The following is a 15000-nucleotide window of genomic DNA, read 5'->3' on the forward strand; positions in this document are numbered from 1 at the left end:
GCGGGGTAAAAACGGTCATACACGTAAAAGCCCACTCGTGTGCATACGAGTGAACGCAGAAGAAGAAGGAGAGGAGGCAGATACGTGTCTTAACCGTTCTGCCACCTTTCTCTGGACAACCCCCACCTTCCCCCGAAGAACACGTTCCCCCACAGAACATACTTTCCTCAGCATAGGTGATAATTCATCTGCCCTGTTTTTGCCTGGTCGTCATTTTTTGTTGTTGATAAACGTGGCGCCAATGGCGGAGAAGGAACAGTGTCGGCTTCATTCATCCATAGCTTGATTCTGTGTGTGTGCGTGTGTGTGTGTGTGTGTGTGTGTGTGTGTGTGTGTGTGTGTGTGTGTGTGTGTGCGTGCGTGCGTGCGTGCGTGTGAGTGAGTGTGTGTGTGTGTATGTGTGTGTGTATGTGTGAGTGCGTGCGTGCGTGCGTGCGTGTGTGTGTGTGTGTGTGTGAGTGTGTGCGTGCGTGCGTGCGTGCGTGCGTGCGTGCGCGCGCGCGCACGTGTGTGTCGCCACCACCACCACCACCACCACCACCATCATCATCATCATCATCAGTATCATGGTCACTATTTTCACCATAAAACTGTACGTCATCCAGAAGAAGAACAATGATTCACTGTGACCAGAAAGCAATAATTCTGTTTTCACATCCTTGGACACAAGCCGAATGTTTCTTAAAGAATATAGAATTATTATTTTCTATCATATTCAACCATTTCACAGAATAAAGAACAGAAACTTAACGAGGGCTGACAGTAACAAAAACAAAACAAAAAACAAAAACAAAACAAAAAAACAAAAGCAAAAAAAACAAAACAAAAAACAAACAACACAAACAAACAAACAACCCCCCTCTCCAACCAAACAAACCCCCCCCAAAAAAGTACCCCCCCAAAAACAAACAAACAACAACAGCAAACAAACAAAAAACAACAGCAAAAAAACAAACCAACCCAAACCAACAATCACAGTAAAATAGACAACACTGTTGAGATAGAAACCATCTAAGCATTTAATGGATGTAAACAAAATCCCCATTTTTCTAAACACACACACACACACACAACACACACACACACACACACACACACACACACACACACACACACACACTGAGGAGGGTACTAGACGGAAGTCGGAGTCGGATTATAAACAACACAGAGATGGTGGTAGAAGAAAGAAGGTTTAGCGGCATGGATTCAGAGTTCAGAGCCACCAAGGCAGACACATCTCCACGCTGCATTGGAGTCGCGAACTCCAACATGGCAAGCGCTCCCATGGAGGCCAAAAGAAGCGCTTCAAAGACACTCTGAAAGCTTCTCTGGAGGCCTTCAACATCAGCCACGACACATGGGAGCTGAATGCAATGGACAGACCAAAGTGGCGTTCAGCTGTCCACAAAGGCGCCAAATCCTGTGAGGCCAACAGAATCGCTGCAGCAGAGCAACGCAGACAGGCCAGGAAAAGCAGTGCCAGCAAGTCCCCGACAGCCGCCACCATCCCCTGTCCACACTGCGTCAGAACCTTCCGGGCGCGGATTGGCCTGACCAGTCATCTGCGCACCCACAGAGCCCAACCCCCCCCCCCCCAGGATGACTAGATGGTCCTCGTCGATCCCGACGGACGAACCACACCGGGAGTCGCGAAAGAGACCCGTTCTGAGATAAGGACCCGTTCTGAGATAAGGACCCGTTCTGAGATAAGGACCCGTTCTGAGATAAAGTAAGGACCCGTTCTGAGATAAGGACCCGTTCTGAGATAAGGACCCGTTCTGAGATAAGGACCCGTTCTGAGATAAAGTAAGGACCCGTTCTGAGATAAGGACCCGTTCTGAGATAAGGACCCGTTCTGAGATAAGGACCCGTTCTGAGATAAGGACCCGTTCTGAGATAAAGTAAGGACCCGTTCTGAGATAAGGACCCGTTCTGAGATAAGGACCCGTTCTGAGGTAAGGACCCGTTCTGAGATAAGGACCCGTTCTGAGATAAGGACCCGTTCTGAGGTAAGGACCCGTTCTGAGATAAGGACCCGTTCTGAGGTAAGGACCCGTTCTGAGATAAGGACCCGTTCTGAGATAAGGACCCGTTCTGAGATAAGGACCCGTTCTGAGATAAGGACAAGATGAATCAACCTGACGGGACACAATGCGTAATAGTCGTGTCCGACTATTTGAACATCAGAACAGCAGAGGAGGCAAATGCTGTCCGGGACTATCCGGGGTAGAATTTGATTATAGTGGAGAGTGTCTTGCCCAAGGTCCATCCCCACTCTCTCGGCCAAGAGGGTTCTAGCACAGTCGGCATTTGGGGATCGTTCCCAAAGGCCAAACTAGCTCCCAGGGCTTGCAGCACAAAGAGTGCAGTTTTACTCTCCTCGTTTGAGAGCCATAGTCCTCCACGAAGGACCAAGCTGTAAATGATTTGCCATTGCAGTGGAGAAACCATTGGTAATACATGTGTCACTTTGCTGTTGGCCCACTTGTAAACTTGTGTCAATCTGTGATATAAGCTGAGTGCTGGACCTTCGGGGAGCAATAACCGAAAGGATTAAAGCATTGGACTTTCAGTCTGATGGCTCCTGGATTCGATCCCAATATCGTCAGTGCCGGGTGGATGGTGGGTGGGAGGGGTGATTAAGAGGGGATCGTTTTGCGGAATATGGTGTATCAGTGGCAGGGAGGGTGGTGTGGGGCAGAGAGGAGGGAGGGAGGGAGGGAGAAACTCACTGGAGGATACGAGTGAATGAGTGAATGCCCACAACTGCTGAAAAACAAACAAACAAACAAACAAACAAACACACACACACACACACACACACACACACACACACACACACACACACACACACACACACAAAACAAGAAAAAGAAAAGAAGTGGGCGCAATATCTCATCAGTTATGACTAACGATTCACTGAACTAGACTTTGTTGTTGTTGACTATAGATCATTAGAACTATCTTAAAGAAAGATAAATAAAGATCACACAAAACATACAGCTTAAGTAGCAAATAATTAAACTAGACTTTTTTGTTTTATTGACAATAGATTAACTGAACTATTTTTTGAGAATGGGAAAGAAAGATCACACGAAACATACATCTCACTAAGAAATCACTGACCTACAAATCACTGACCTACCACTGACAATAAATCTTTTTTTTTTTTTAATTCAACAATTTTGTATCATTTATTCAATTATCGACGACGAAGAGAGAGAAAAAAAAAAAGAAACAAGGAAAAAGAAATAAAAGGAAGTGATTCATTTTCATTCTCTTCTGCCTTCTGCAAACCCAATTCTTTTTCATTTTTTGGCGAGGGGAGGGTTGGGGGGGGGGGGGGGGGGTTGTTTACGAGAACGAGGACGCTAACAGATCCAGAGAACTCCATTTCCCCAGTGTTGGATACCACGTGACAGGGCAGCACTCCACTCACGCCTTCCTTTCATCATCATCAGTTTCCGGTGTAGCAGTCTGTTCAGACCCAAGTGGGTTTTTTTCCCCCCGGGGGTCAAATCTTAGCTAGCCCAGTTTAACCCCGGGGGTCTGTGTCAAGTGGCCTGGAATGACCCCAGCCCCCAACACCCAGGGGGGGGTAGACTTCAAATGGTCAGAACTGACACCCCCTAGATGGATTTGCCCCCCCCCCGCCCCCCCCAAGCCCCCACACGGCATCCCCTGTCGTGATGGCTATGGGGGTCACTCTAGACTGGCTTGAAATTATCCCCGGGAGGAAATTTGGCCCAGTTAATATCAATATAGGCTATCAAAGAACACGCACACACACCTTGTTTGCTTCCGTTAAGTTGTAATAAAAAAGGGGGGTGGGGGGGGTGGAAGGTGGGCATGGAGGCTGCTGGGGAGAAGGGCAGTAAAGACTAGCCCCAGAACATCCCTTTGTCACCTCTCGACTTCCTCATGACGTAGTTCTCACGTCAATAGCGACGTCACTGATGACGTCATCAAAAAAGAAAAAAGAAAAAAAAAGAGAAATGACTACCCTGGAAGGCTGAAAAAATCACACATTTTGATCAAGAGTGGTGTATATTTCCAACCCATTTTCTCCGTTTTGTTGGCTGATTGTTCAGGGATACTGATTTAAGAGTTGAAACACCACTTTCAACTGTTTTGTCCTTGCAGTCAAGGGGTTCTTCTTCTTCTTCTTCTTCTGCGTTCACTCGTATGCACACGAGTGGGCTTTTACGTGTATGACCGTTTTTACCCCGCCATGAAAGCAGCCATACTCCGTTTTCGGGGGTGTGCATGCTGGGTATGTTCTTGTTTCCATAACCCACCGAACGCTGACATGGATTACAGGATCTTTAACGTGCGTATTTGATCTTCTGCTTGCGTATACACACGAAGGGGGTTCAGGCACTAGCAGGTCTGCACATATGTTGACCTGGGAGATCGTAAAAATCTCCACCCTTTACCCACCAGGCGCCGTCACCGTGATTCGAACCCGGGACCCTCAGATTGACAGTCCAACGCTTTAACCACTCAAGGGGTTCAATTCGTGATTCTTTTTCTTTTTCTTCGTTCGTGGGCTGCAACTCCCACATTCACTCGTACGAGTATGTACACGAGTGGGCTTTTTACGTGTATAACCGTTTTTACCCCCACCATGTAGGCAGCCATACTCCGTGATAAAACCCGTGGAAAAAGGGGTCATTTCGGTGTAGAAGGGGTGGGGGGAGGGGGGGGGGGGGGGGAAGGGGGGGGGGGAGCAAGGTCGATTTTGACTAGCCACAAATAAAACGACCCCCAAGGCCAGCCCAGAACAAACCCCGGGGTAGAATCCAGCGAGTGGGTGGTAGTTTGGGGCTGTTACACCGCATTGAGCCACCCCCGGGAGACACAGACACCTTGCGGTGTTGGTCAGAGAATTGAAGAAGCGGCAGCTCTCCCCAAAAGAGTGGATTACAAGACCACGTGGTCCTAGTCCCTTCAACCCCTCCCCCACCCCCATTTTTGTTTTGTTTTTCAGACCATAGTTCTCTGGAGGAAAGCACAGACGTAAAGTACTCTGTTTATCAAATTAAGTCCGGGGCGGACGGGGGCAGAGTTGGGGTAGGGGGGTGACGCTTGTTAACGCGGTCCACCAGCTGTCTTACTCCTCAGAGTCTGAAGGAAGTGAACAGTGCAGACGATCACCCAGTAATGATGACGCTCCTTTTCGGACGAACTCGGCCAACACCCAATTTCAGTCCTATAGGGGGCGTTGGTAATGACATTTGCGCGTGTAAGAGAATGCTTTTTCCTTAAAAAAAAAAAAAAAGAAGAAAAAGAAAAAAAGACCTGTCGAGACACAAACTGGTTTTTGCATCTTCGGTCACCACCTGTGTGTATGGTTGCTCTTTCCTGTCTGTCTGTCTCTTTTTGTTTCTCTGTATCCGTCTCTCTGTCCTATCTCTGTCTCTTTCTCTCTATGTCTTTCTCCCTTCTCTTTCTTGTCTGTCTTTACTAGTCTTAGTTCTGTCTCTGTCCTATCTCTGTCTCTTTCTCTCTATGTCTCTCTTTCTTGTCTCTCTTTACTAGTCTTAGTTCTGTGTCTGTCCTATCTCTGTCTCTTTCTCTCTATGTCTTTCTCCCTTCTCTTTCTTTACTAGTCTTAGTTCTGTGTCTGTCCTATCTCTGTCTCTTTCTCTCTATGTCTTTCTCCCTTCTCTTTCTTGTCTCTCTTTACTAGTCTTAGTTCTGTGTCTGTCCAATCTCTGTCTCTTTCTCTCTATGTCTTTCTCCCTTCTCTTTCTTGTCTCTCTTTACTAGTCTTAGTTCTGTGTCTGTCCTATCGCTGTCTCTTTCTATGTCTTTCTCCCATCTCTTTCTTTACTGGTCTTAGTTCTGTGTCTGTCCTATCGCTGTCTCTTTCTCTCTATGTCTTTCTCCCATCTCTTTCTTTACTGGTCTTAGTTCTGTGTCTGTCCTATCTCTGTCTCTTTCTCTCTATGTCTTTCTCCCTTCTCTTTCTTGTCTGTCTTTACTAGTCTTAGTTCTGTGTCTGTCCTATTTCTGTCTCTTTCTCTCTATGTCTTTCTCCCTTCTCTTTCTTTACTGGTCTTAGTTCTGTGTCTGTCCTATCGCTGTCTCTTTCTCTCTATGTCTCTCTTTCTTGTTTCTCTTTACTAGTCTTAGTTCTGTGTCTGTCCTGTCTCTGTCTCTTTCTCTCTATGTCTTTCTCCCCTCTCTTTCTTGTCTCTCTTTACTGGTCTTAGTTCTGTGTCTGTCCTGTCTCTGTCTCTTTCTCTCTATGTCTTTCTCCCTTCTCTTTCTTGTTTCTCTTTACTAGTCTTAGTTCTGTGTCTGTCCTATCGCTGTCTCTTTCTCTCTCTATGTCTTTCTCCCTTCTCTTTCTTTACTAGTCTTAGTTCTGTGTCTGTCCTATCGCTGTCTCTTTCTCTCTCTATGTCTCTCTTTCTTGTTTCTCTTTACTGGTCTTAGTTCTGTGTCTGTCCAATCTCTGTCTCTTTCTCTCTCTATGTCTTTCTCCCTTCTCTTTCTTTACTGGTCTTAGTTCTGTGTCTGTCCTATCTCTGTCTCTTTCTCTCTCTATGTCTCTCTTTCTTGTCTCTCTTTACTAGTCTTAGTTCTGTGTCTGTCCTATCGCTGTCTCTTTCTCTCTATGTCTCTCTTTCTTGTTTCTCTTTACTAGTCTTAGTTCTGTGTCTGTCCAATCTCTGTCTCTTTCTCTCTCTATGTCTTTCTCCAACCTCTTTCTTGTCTCTATTTATTGGTCTTAGTTCTGTGTCTGTCCTATCTCTGTCTCTTTCTCTCTATGTCTTTCTCCCTTCTCTTTCTTTACTGGTCTTAGTTCTGTGTCTGTCCAATCTCTGTCTCTTTCTCTCTATGTCTTTCTCCCCTCTCTTTCTTGTCTGTCTTTACTAGTCTTAGTTCTGTGTCTGTCCTATCTCTGTCTCTTTCTCTCTATGTCTTTCTCCTTCTCTCTCTTTACTAGTCTTAGTTCTGTGTCTGTCCTATCTCTGTCTCTTTCTCTCTATGTCTCTCTTTCTTGTTTCTCTTTACTAGTCTTAGTTCTGTCTCTGTCCTATCTCTGTCTCTTTCTCTCTATGTCTTTCTCCCATCTCTTTCTTTACTGGTCTTAGTTCTGTGTCTGTCCAATCTCTGTCTCTTTCTCTCTATGTCTTTCTCCCATCTCTCTCTTTACTAGTCTTAGTTCTGTCTCTGTCCTATCTCTGTCTCTTTCTCTCTATGTCTTCTCCCATCTCTTTTCTTTACTGGTCTTAGTTCTGTCTCTGTCCTATCTCTGTCTCTTTCTCTCTATGTCTTTCTCCCATCTCTTTCTTTACTGGTCTTAGTTCTGTCTCTGTCCTATCTCTGTCTCTTTCTCTCTATGTCTTTCTCCCATCTCTTTCTTTACTGGTCTTAGTTCTGTGTCTGTCCTATCTCTGTCTCTTTCTCTCTATGTCTTTCTCCCATCTCTTTCTTTACTAGTCTTAGTTCTGTGTCTGTCCTATCTCTGTCTCTTTCTCTCTATGTCTTTCTCCCATCTCTTTCTTTACTGGTCTTAGTTCTGTGTCTGTCCTATAGCTGTCTCTTTCTGTGTCTTTCTCCCTTCTCTTTCTTTACTAGTCTTAGTTCTGTCTCTGTCCTAGTGTTTCGCCCCTGTCTCTGTCCCTCTCTTTCAATCCCTCTCTCTCTCTCTTTGTATGTCACTCTTTGTTTCTCTCTAACTATCTATGCATTAAACTGTCTTTCTCTTTCTGTCTGTCTCTCTTTCTCCATCTGTCTGTCTGTCTCTGTCTGTCTGTCTGTCTTTCTCTGTGTCTGCTCGTGTCCTATATCTCTGTCTCTTTCTCTTTCCGTCTTTCTCTGCCTCCTCTCTCTCTCTCTCTTCCCCCTCTCTCTCTCTTCCCATGCACTCTCTCTCTCTCACTCTCTCTCTCTCTTGATCTTAGAATGAAATTAAATCATATAAAGTATTATACAGAACCATGTGATTTCAGGCTGAATATGTTGTTGTTAACAAGAAACGAGACGGGTCTTTTTAAATCAGCCATGTGTGTGTGTGTGTGTGTGTGTGTGTGTGTGTGTGTGTGTGTGTGTGTGTGTGTGTGTGTGTGTGTGTGTGTGTGTGTGTGTGTGTGTGTGTGTGTGTGTGTGTGTGTGTGAAGTAAACAAGAGACGACACATTGCGGTCTCTTGATGTTTGTTTGTAGAACTCATGTCTGCTGACTGTTACCTTTGTTAGTGAGAGAGTATTATGTATTATCTTCTTTAGTATTAGCCTCTTACAGTATGGGCCAAGACCTTAATCGGAAAAAAACAACACCACACCCCACATTCGCATTCTCTCTCTCAATCAGATTTCAGGCACTCACACAGCCACACTCAGAGAGACACGTAACATGTTACGTGTATGACCGTTTTGTTTATTTATCCCGTCATGTAGGCAGCCATACTCTGTTTTTGGGGGAGTGCATGCTGGTTTTGTCTTTGTTTCCATAACCCACCGAACGCTGACATAGATTACAGGATCTTTAACGTGCGTATTTTATCTTCTGCGTGTGAATACCCACAAAGATGACACTTTCGTTTAAGTAAGTCTTCATTAACCCTGTCAAAAAAATAATACGTTTAACTGTCACATCACTAAAACAAATGTAATATTAGGGTAATATTTAGTCCACGGTGAATTAGATAACAGTCTGAAAATTAAATGAATCTGGTCTGAATGAGTAGACTGACGTGTTTTCAAAGTGGAGCTGAAGCACTTTAGAAAGCCTTTCAGGTATATCACTCATTTGTTTTACAACAATGGGCAGAAGTAAGACCTATGGACACAGATCGTTTTCTTTTCAATCGCCAAAGACGTGGAACAAGCTCTCTGATAACCTCCGTCATTCTGATTCCCTCACATCTTTTAAATCTCGTCTCAAAACTCACCTTTTCCCTCAGCAATAAGTTCAATTGTGGCAGGTCCACTTCCTTTGCGTGTTTGACTATGTGTGTATACATATGTATGTGTACATAACCACATGCATGTATATGAATGTGTATTGTGTGTGCGTGTGTTTATGTAAGTTTGTGCCTGCCTATGTGTGCGTATGTGTTAGGGTAGCTGTTAGATACACATGTATGTTAAAATGTATGTATGCAGCGTGTGTGTGTGTGTGTGTGTGTGTGTGTGTGTGTGTGTGTGTGTGTGTAGTCACATTTTGGGTTGTGTATGTAACATTGATGTAATGTTTTTATGTTAACAAAAGCGTTTCTGTAAAGCACCTAGAGCAGATTTCTGGATAGTGTGCTATATAAGTATCCATTATTATTATTATTATTATTATTATACCTGTAAGATTCTTTGCCTCCCTTTGTTCACTGCCGGTGAACGGAATTCTGGAGTTCTGAGAGATCTGGGTCAGTCCAAACTAGAACAGAATGTATTGATCTGGAATGTTGTTGTTGTTGTTGCATCTGCTGCTGCAGTTGTTGTTTTGTTATCATTGTTGTTGTTTTTCGTTGCTGTTGTTGTTGTTGGTGGTGATGACGTTGTTGTCTTTTTCTGTCTTGTCTTTCTTCCATCTTTTTGTTGTCGGTGGTGATGACGTTGTTGTCGGTGGTTATGACGTCGTTGTCTTTCTCTTTCTTGTCTTTCTTCCATCTTTTTGTTGTCGGTGGTGATGACGTTGTTGTCGGTGGTGATGACGTTGTTGTCTTTCTCTTTCTTGTCTTTCTTCCATCTTTTTGTTGTCGGTGGTGATGACGTTGTTGTCGGTGGTGATGACGTTGTTGTCTTTTTCTGTCATGTCTTTCTTCCATCTTTTTATTGTCGGTGGGTGATGACGTTGTTGTCGGTGGTGATGACGTTGTTGTCTTTCTCTGTCTTGTCTTTCTTTCATCCTTTTGTTGTCGGTGGTGATGACGTTGTTGTCGGTGGTGATGACGTTGTTGTCTTTTTCTTTCTGGTCTTTCTTCCATCTTTTTCTTGTCGGTGGTGATGACGTTGTTGTCGGTGGTGATGACGTTGTTGTCGGTGGTGATGACGTTGTTGTCTTTTTCTGTCTTGTCTTTCTTCCATCTTTTTGTTGTCGGTGGTGATGACGTTGTTGTCGGTGGTGATGACGTTATTGTCGGTGGTGATGACGTTGTTGTCGGTGGTGATGACGTTGTTGTCGGTGGTGATGACGTTGTTGTCTTTTTCTGTCTTGTCTTTCTTCCATCCTTTTGTTGTCGGTGGTGATGACGTTGTTGTCGGTGGTGATGACGTTGTTGTCTTTTTCTTTCTTGTCTTTCTTCCATCTTTTTGTTGTCGGTGGTGATGACGTTGTTGTCGGTGGTGATGACGTTGTTGTCGGTGGTGATGACGTTGTTGTCGGTGGTGATGACGTTGTTGTCTTTTTCTCTCTTGTCTTTCTTCCATCTTTTTGTTGTTGTTGGTGATGACGTTGTTGTCGGTGGTGATGACGTTGTTGTCGGTGGTGATGACGTTGTTGTCTTTTTTCTCTGTCTTGTCTTTGTTCCATCTTTTTGTTGTTGCATTGTTTTGTTCTTTCGTCATTTCTTTTCTGTGTGTCTTTCACCCCCTTTCATTCTCTTTGCTTTGATTGTTTGTTTCCAATCTTTTTTATTTTATATTTTATTTATTCTTTTTATTTTCATTTTATACATTCCTTTACATCATTGGCTGATTGAGTCTTGTTTTCTCTCGTTTTTAAAAAAAAAAAAAATTAAAAAAAAAAAAATTGCCGGATATTTCTTTTCTTTTCTTTTCTTTTCTTTCTTTCTTTCTTTCTTTCTTTCTTTCTTTCTTCACTCCTCTTGCTTTTTTTTCCCTTCCCTCTTTATTTCTCTTCTCCTTCCTTCCGTCTCGCTTCGTTTTCGTGCATCCTTCCTATTTTGTTTTCTTTCTTTTTTTTCTTTCCTTCATTATGTTTTCTTTCTATCTTTTCTTTTTTTTTTTCTTTTCTCTTACCTTCTTTTCTTTCTTCCCTTCGCTTTTCTGTGATACCGTGATAATCTTGGCCGTCACGTTCTCATAAACAAAGCCTCACTGATGAGCGCATTAATATTGTTAACTTGTAAAAATATATACACTTCGGTTTGACTGCTTCACAAGCGAGCAATAGGAACACACACACACACACACACACACACACACACACACACACACACACACACACACACACACACACACACAAACAACAGCAACATAAAAACGAAAAAAAAAAAAAAAAAATAAATTACACACATGGACAAAGACACGCACAGACAGACAGACAGACAGACACAGACAGACAGACAGACAGACTGACACAGCCACACAGACACACAGACACAGACACAGACACACACACACACACAGAACACTGTCCTAACCTCTGTGCCAGACAGCTCGGTAAAAGAAACTGGGTTAATGTTAGACAAGTAACACAGACACACACACACACACACACACACGCGCGCGCGCGCATACACACACTCACATGCATACAGACACAGACACACACATACACACACACACACACTCTCTCTCTCTCTCTCTCACACACACAGACGTGCTCGTGTTCGCGCACGCACATGTGTATTCATAAACACACGCGCACAAACACGTACATGCACATACATACATGTAAGCCTACAAAACACACACACCAGCACAAACACAGAGACACAGACACACACAGATACAGACACAGACACAGGCACACAGATACACGCACAGGCAAACAGACACACTCATATACACAGACAGACAGACACAAACAAACAAACAGACAGACACGTATACTCTCTGTCTCTGTCTCTGCGTCTCCCCTCCCCTCCCCCCCTCTCCCTCTCTCTCTTCCTTCCTCGCCTCCGCTACAATGCTGGTCTGTTTCCTGGTCAAGTCGTTGACAACCCTGACACCCCTTTTCTTCAAGTCTGCCTCTGTAGTCCTTGTCTGTGATGACAGTCATCTTGTCCCTCCACCTGCTGAACTTATCACGATCATAGGTTTTGGTTGACCGTCTCTTCTCCGCCTTTCTCTGTGCGCCCGGGAAATGTTATCTGTCGTCCGCTTATTTGTTCCCTGTGCACTGTTTAACTCTCTCCACACGAACGGCGAAAGAGTACGACGTTAACAGCGTTTCACCCCAATTACCACCATCAAAATATTGCAAGCGGAAGGCTCTTATACTGAAGAGGTGAATGTTGACAAAGAATACCACAATTCTGACGACGGAAGCTAAAGGTTGGGTCATTCAGACACCCACTGGACATCCGAGGGGTCTGTGTAGAGGAGAAGAGAGGACTGGCCGTACTGAGTGAGTTAAAGTGTCTGTAACCAGTCTTGTGCAGGCATCGTAGGATGCAAAGTGGTCTGACTGTGGAATAACGTTGAAACGAAGGTTTTCCCTTCTTGAGAAATTTTCTAGAGTATCACAATGTTCTTTGAGGGTATTTATCTTTGTCTCCATTTTCTCCACAGTGGAAAATATGGTCGGTAAGATAAGATAAGATAAGATAAGATAAGAATAACTTTATTATCTCCAACTGGAGAAATTTGGTCAGGTGCATTATCACAACATAGACAAGTAAACAACATGGGGACCATAACTGTAAAAGTCAACAACAGCTTTTACGAATATTACGAAGATACAAATGTAAAAAATATCACATACACCGTTTCATACATACATCCACACACTGCAGGTAATAACTAGTATTCTTAATGTAAAAACAGAAAGAATTAAGAAACATTATTTGAATATAATTATAAACATAGCCTACTATACTGCACATTGATTATAATAGACAGATAAGATAAGAATAAAGATAAAATGCTGAAAACCGCAACCAGATAATCAGCACCCCCCCCCCCCCACACACACACACACGCGGATTACTTGATTAAACAAGAGTAATAAACATATGTTCTCAAATAAAAGCATTTCACATATTCGCTTTTAAAAACATTGCAATTAATTATTACATCGTAATTATTAACAGAAATATATTTAGAATATGGACGTTAGCATTAGACATATTCCATTGTACTTTCATCCTGCATATTGCACATTATTCCTCCTCCATATTACACATTCATTATAACCAATTGTCACGTTTTTAAGCTCAGTAAACACACACACACACACACACACACACACACACACACACACACCACAACTAGAACAAGGTACAGCCTATCATGCACGGACTTTCTCACACGTCTCACATGAGAGTGCGCGCGCGCGTACACACACACACACACACACACACACACACACACACACACAGAGTTCTCAAGAATTTGTTGCGGTCATTCTGTCTGCACGCAGAGAACAGGTCGTGAAGATCTTCCTTCGCTTCATTTACTGAAGTGGACAGGCTCCGTTTTCTTCCTCAAATCTGTCACACCTTTTACCTATTTCCTCACACGTGGACATAACTTTGACCGACATCAGTCTTGATCGAGCGGATATCTTTCTTCACGGAAAGCCGAAAGGTTTGTGCTTTGGACTTTCAGTCTGAGTTCCCGGGTTCGAATCTCGGTCACTGGTGGGTAAAGGGTGGAGATTTTTCCGATCTCCCAGGTCAACATATGTGCAGACCTGTTTGTGCCTGAACCCCCTTCTGGTGTATATGCAAGCAGAAGGTCAAATACGCACGTTAAAGATCCTGTAATCCATGTCAGCTCGGTGGGTTATGGAAACAAGAACATACCCAGCAGTCAATGGTCTTAAAATTGAAAAAAAAAAGAAAAGATTCTTAGCTGACAACGAAAACCTGTCAGATGTTAATTGTCCATCATGTTAAAATGGATCGGACGATGAAGTTCACTTTTTGTTTCACTGTAATGCTTACGACGGCAACAGGAAAAACTGTTTAAAACTGGACTCGTTCACCTGTGCTCCTGATCAAAACAGTGTTGCGAACATGAATGTGTTCTAAAGGCAGTAGCGAAATCCATTGCAAAAGCAATGCAAATAAGATAGAAGAAAAAAGAAAATGGAAAACTATCAGTGACAACTAATCTTGCATTTCGTTTCAATATCATGCTGTGTGTGTGTGTGTGTGTGTGTGTGTGTGTGTGTGTGTGTGTGTGTGTGTGTTTGCGTGCGTGTGTTTGTGCGTATACGTGCTGGCGTGTGCGTACGCGCGCGCGCGTGTTTGTGTGTTTAAACTAGGGGGAGGGGGAGATGGATAGGGATGGTTGCGGCTTGGTGCTCGCGACCTTGCGCGAGTGTGGGCGTTCGTGACCGAATTTCTAATTGATTAAAATCACGCATGCGTGTCTGTGTTTGCAGTTTCCATGCAAATTACATGAGGTGTGTTCACAACTATTTCTTGTTCTTTCTCGCCCCCTTGACTGAAGGGCGTTGAAACGCTGAATAGACATAAAAAACTTAACTTTGTCATTATCCTTGTCTCCCTTTCTATCTATCCATGTTCGGGCTCGAATAAAAATCACACACACACACACACACACACACACACACAATGACGTGAATGATGACTCTGAACCTGAATGATTCCAGCGCCTCATTCTCTTTCCATATATCATTCACTCTTTTGGTGACACACACACGCCAAATACACCCGCACACGTTATACCTCCCCACCTCTCCCACCACACACCCCTTTTACATAAACACGAATATACTCTTCAAACGCACGCACGAAATACACGCGCACGCATACACTCAAACAAACAAGCACACAATAATCTCATACGCGCGTGCGCTCACGAACACACGCACACAACAACAACCATAACAACCGTACAGAGGGGGGTTGTTAATGATGCAACTGAAGCTGATCGCCCATGACCACACTACAATTCTTCACAACACTTTGCCCAAGCCAAAGCAGAACTTTAACTCACTCAGTACGGCCAGTCCTCTCTTCTCCTCTACACAGACCCCTCGGATGTCCAGTGGGTGTCTCAATGACCCAACCTTTAGCTTCCGTCGTCAGAATTATGGTATTCTTTGTCAACATTCACCTCTTCAGTATAAGAGCCTTCCGCTTGCAATATTTTAATGGTGGTAATTGGGG

At 43.8% G+C, this 15000-nt stretch overlaps 1 protein-coding gene across 1 annotated transcript in view; it reads right to left on the reverse strand.

The window, feature by feature from the left end:
* The window catches only part of LOC143300778 (sex peptide receptor-like), a 93587-nt gene that overhangs the window by 5207 nt on the left and 73380 nt on the right, over nt 1-15000 (reverse strand). Inside the window, exon 7 of the mRNA XM_076614707.1 lies at nt 1642-2112. Within this exon, the coding sequence (XP_076470822.1) occupies nt 1642-2112 (471 nt within the window). The remainder of the gene's footprint in view (nt 1-1641; nt 2113-15000) is intronic.

The sequence above is a fragment of the Babylonia areolata genome, chromosome 26 (assembly GCF_041734735.1).
Source record: "Babylonia areolata isolate BAREFJ2019XMU chromosome 26, ASM4173473v1, whole genome shotgun sequence".
NCBI classification, from domain to species: Eukaryota; Metazoa; Mollusca; class Gastropoda; order Neogastropoda; family Buccinidae; genus Babylonia; species Babylonia areolata.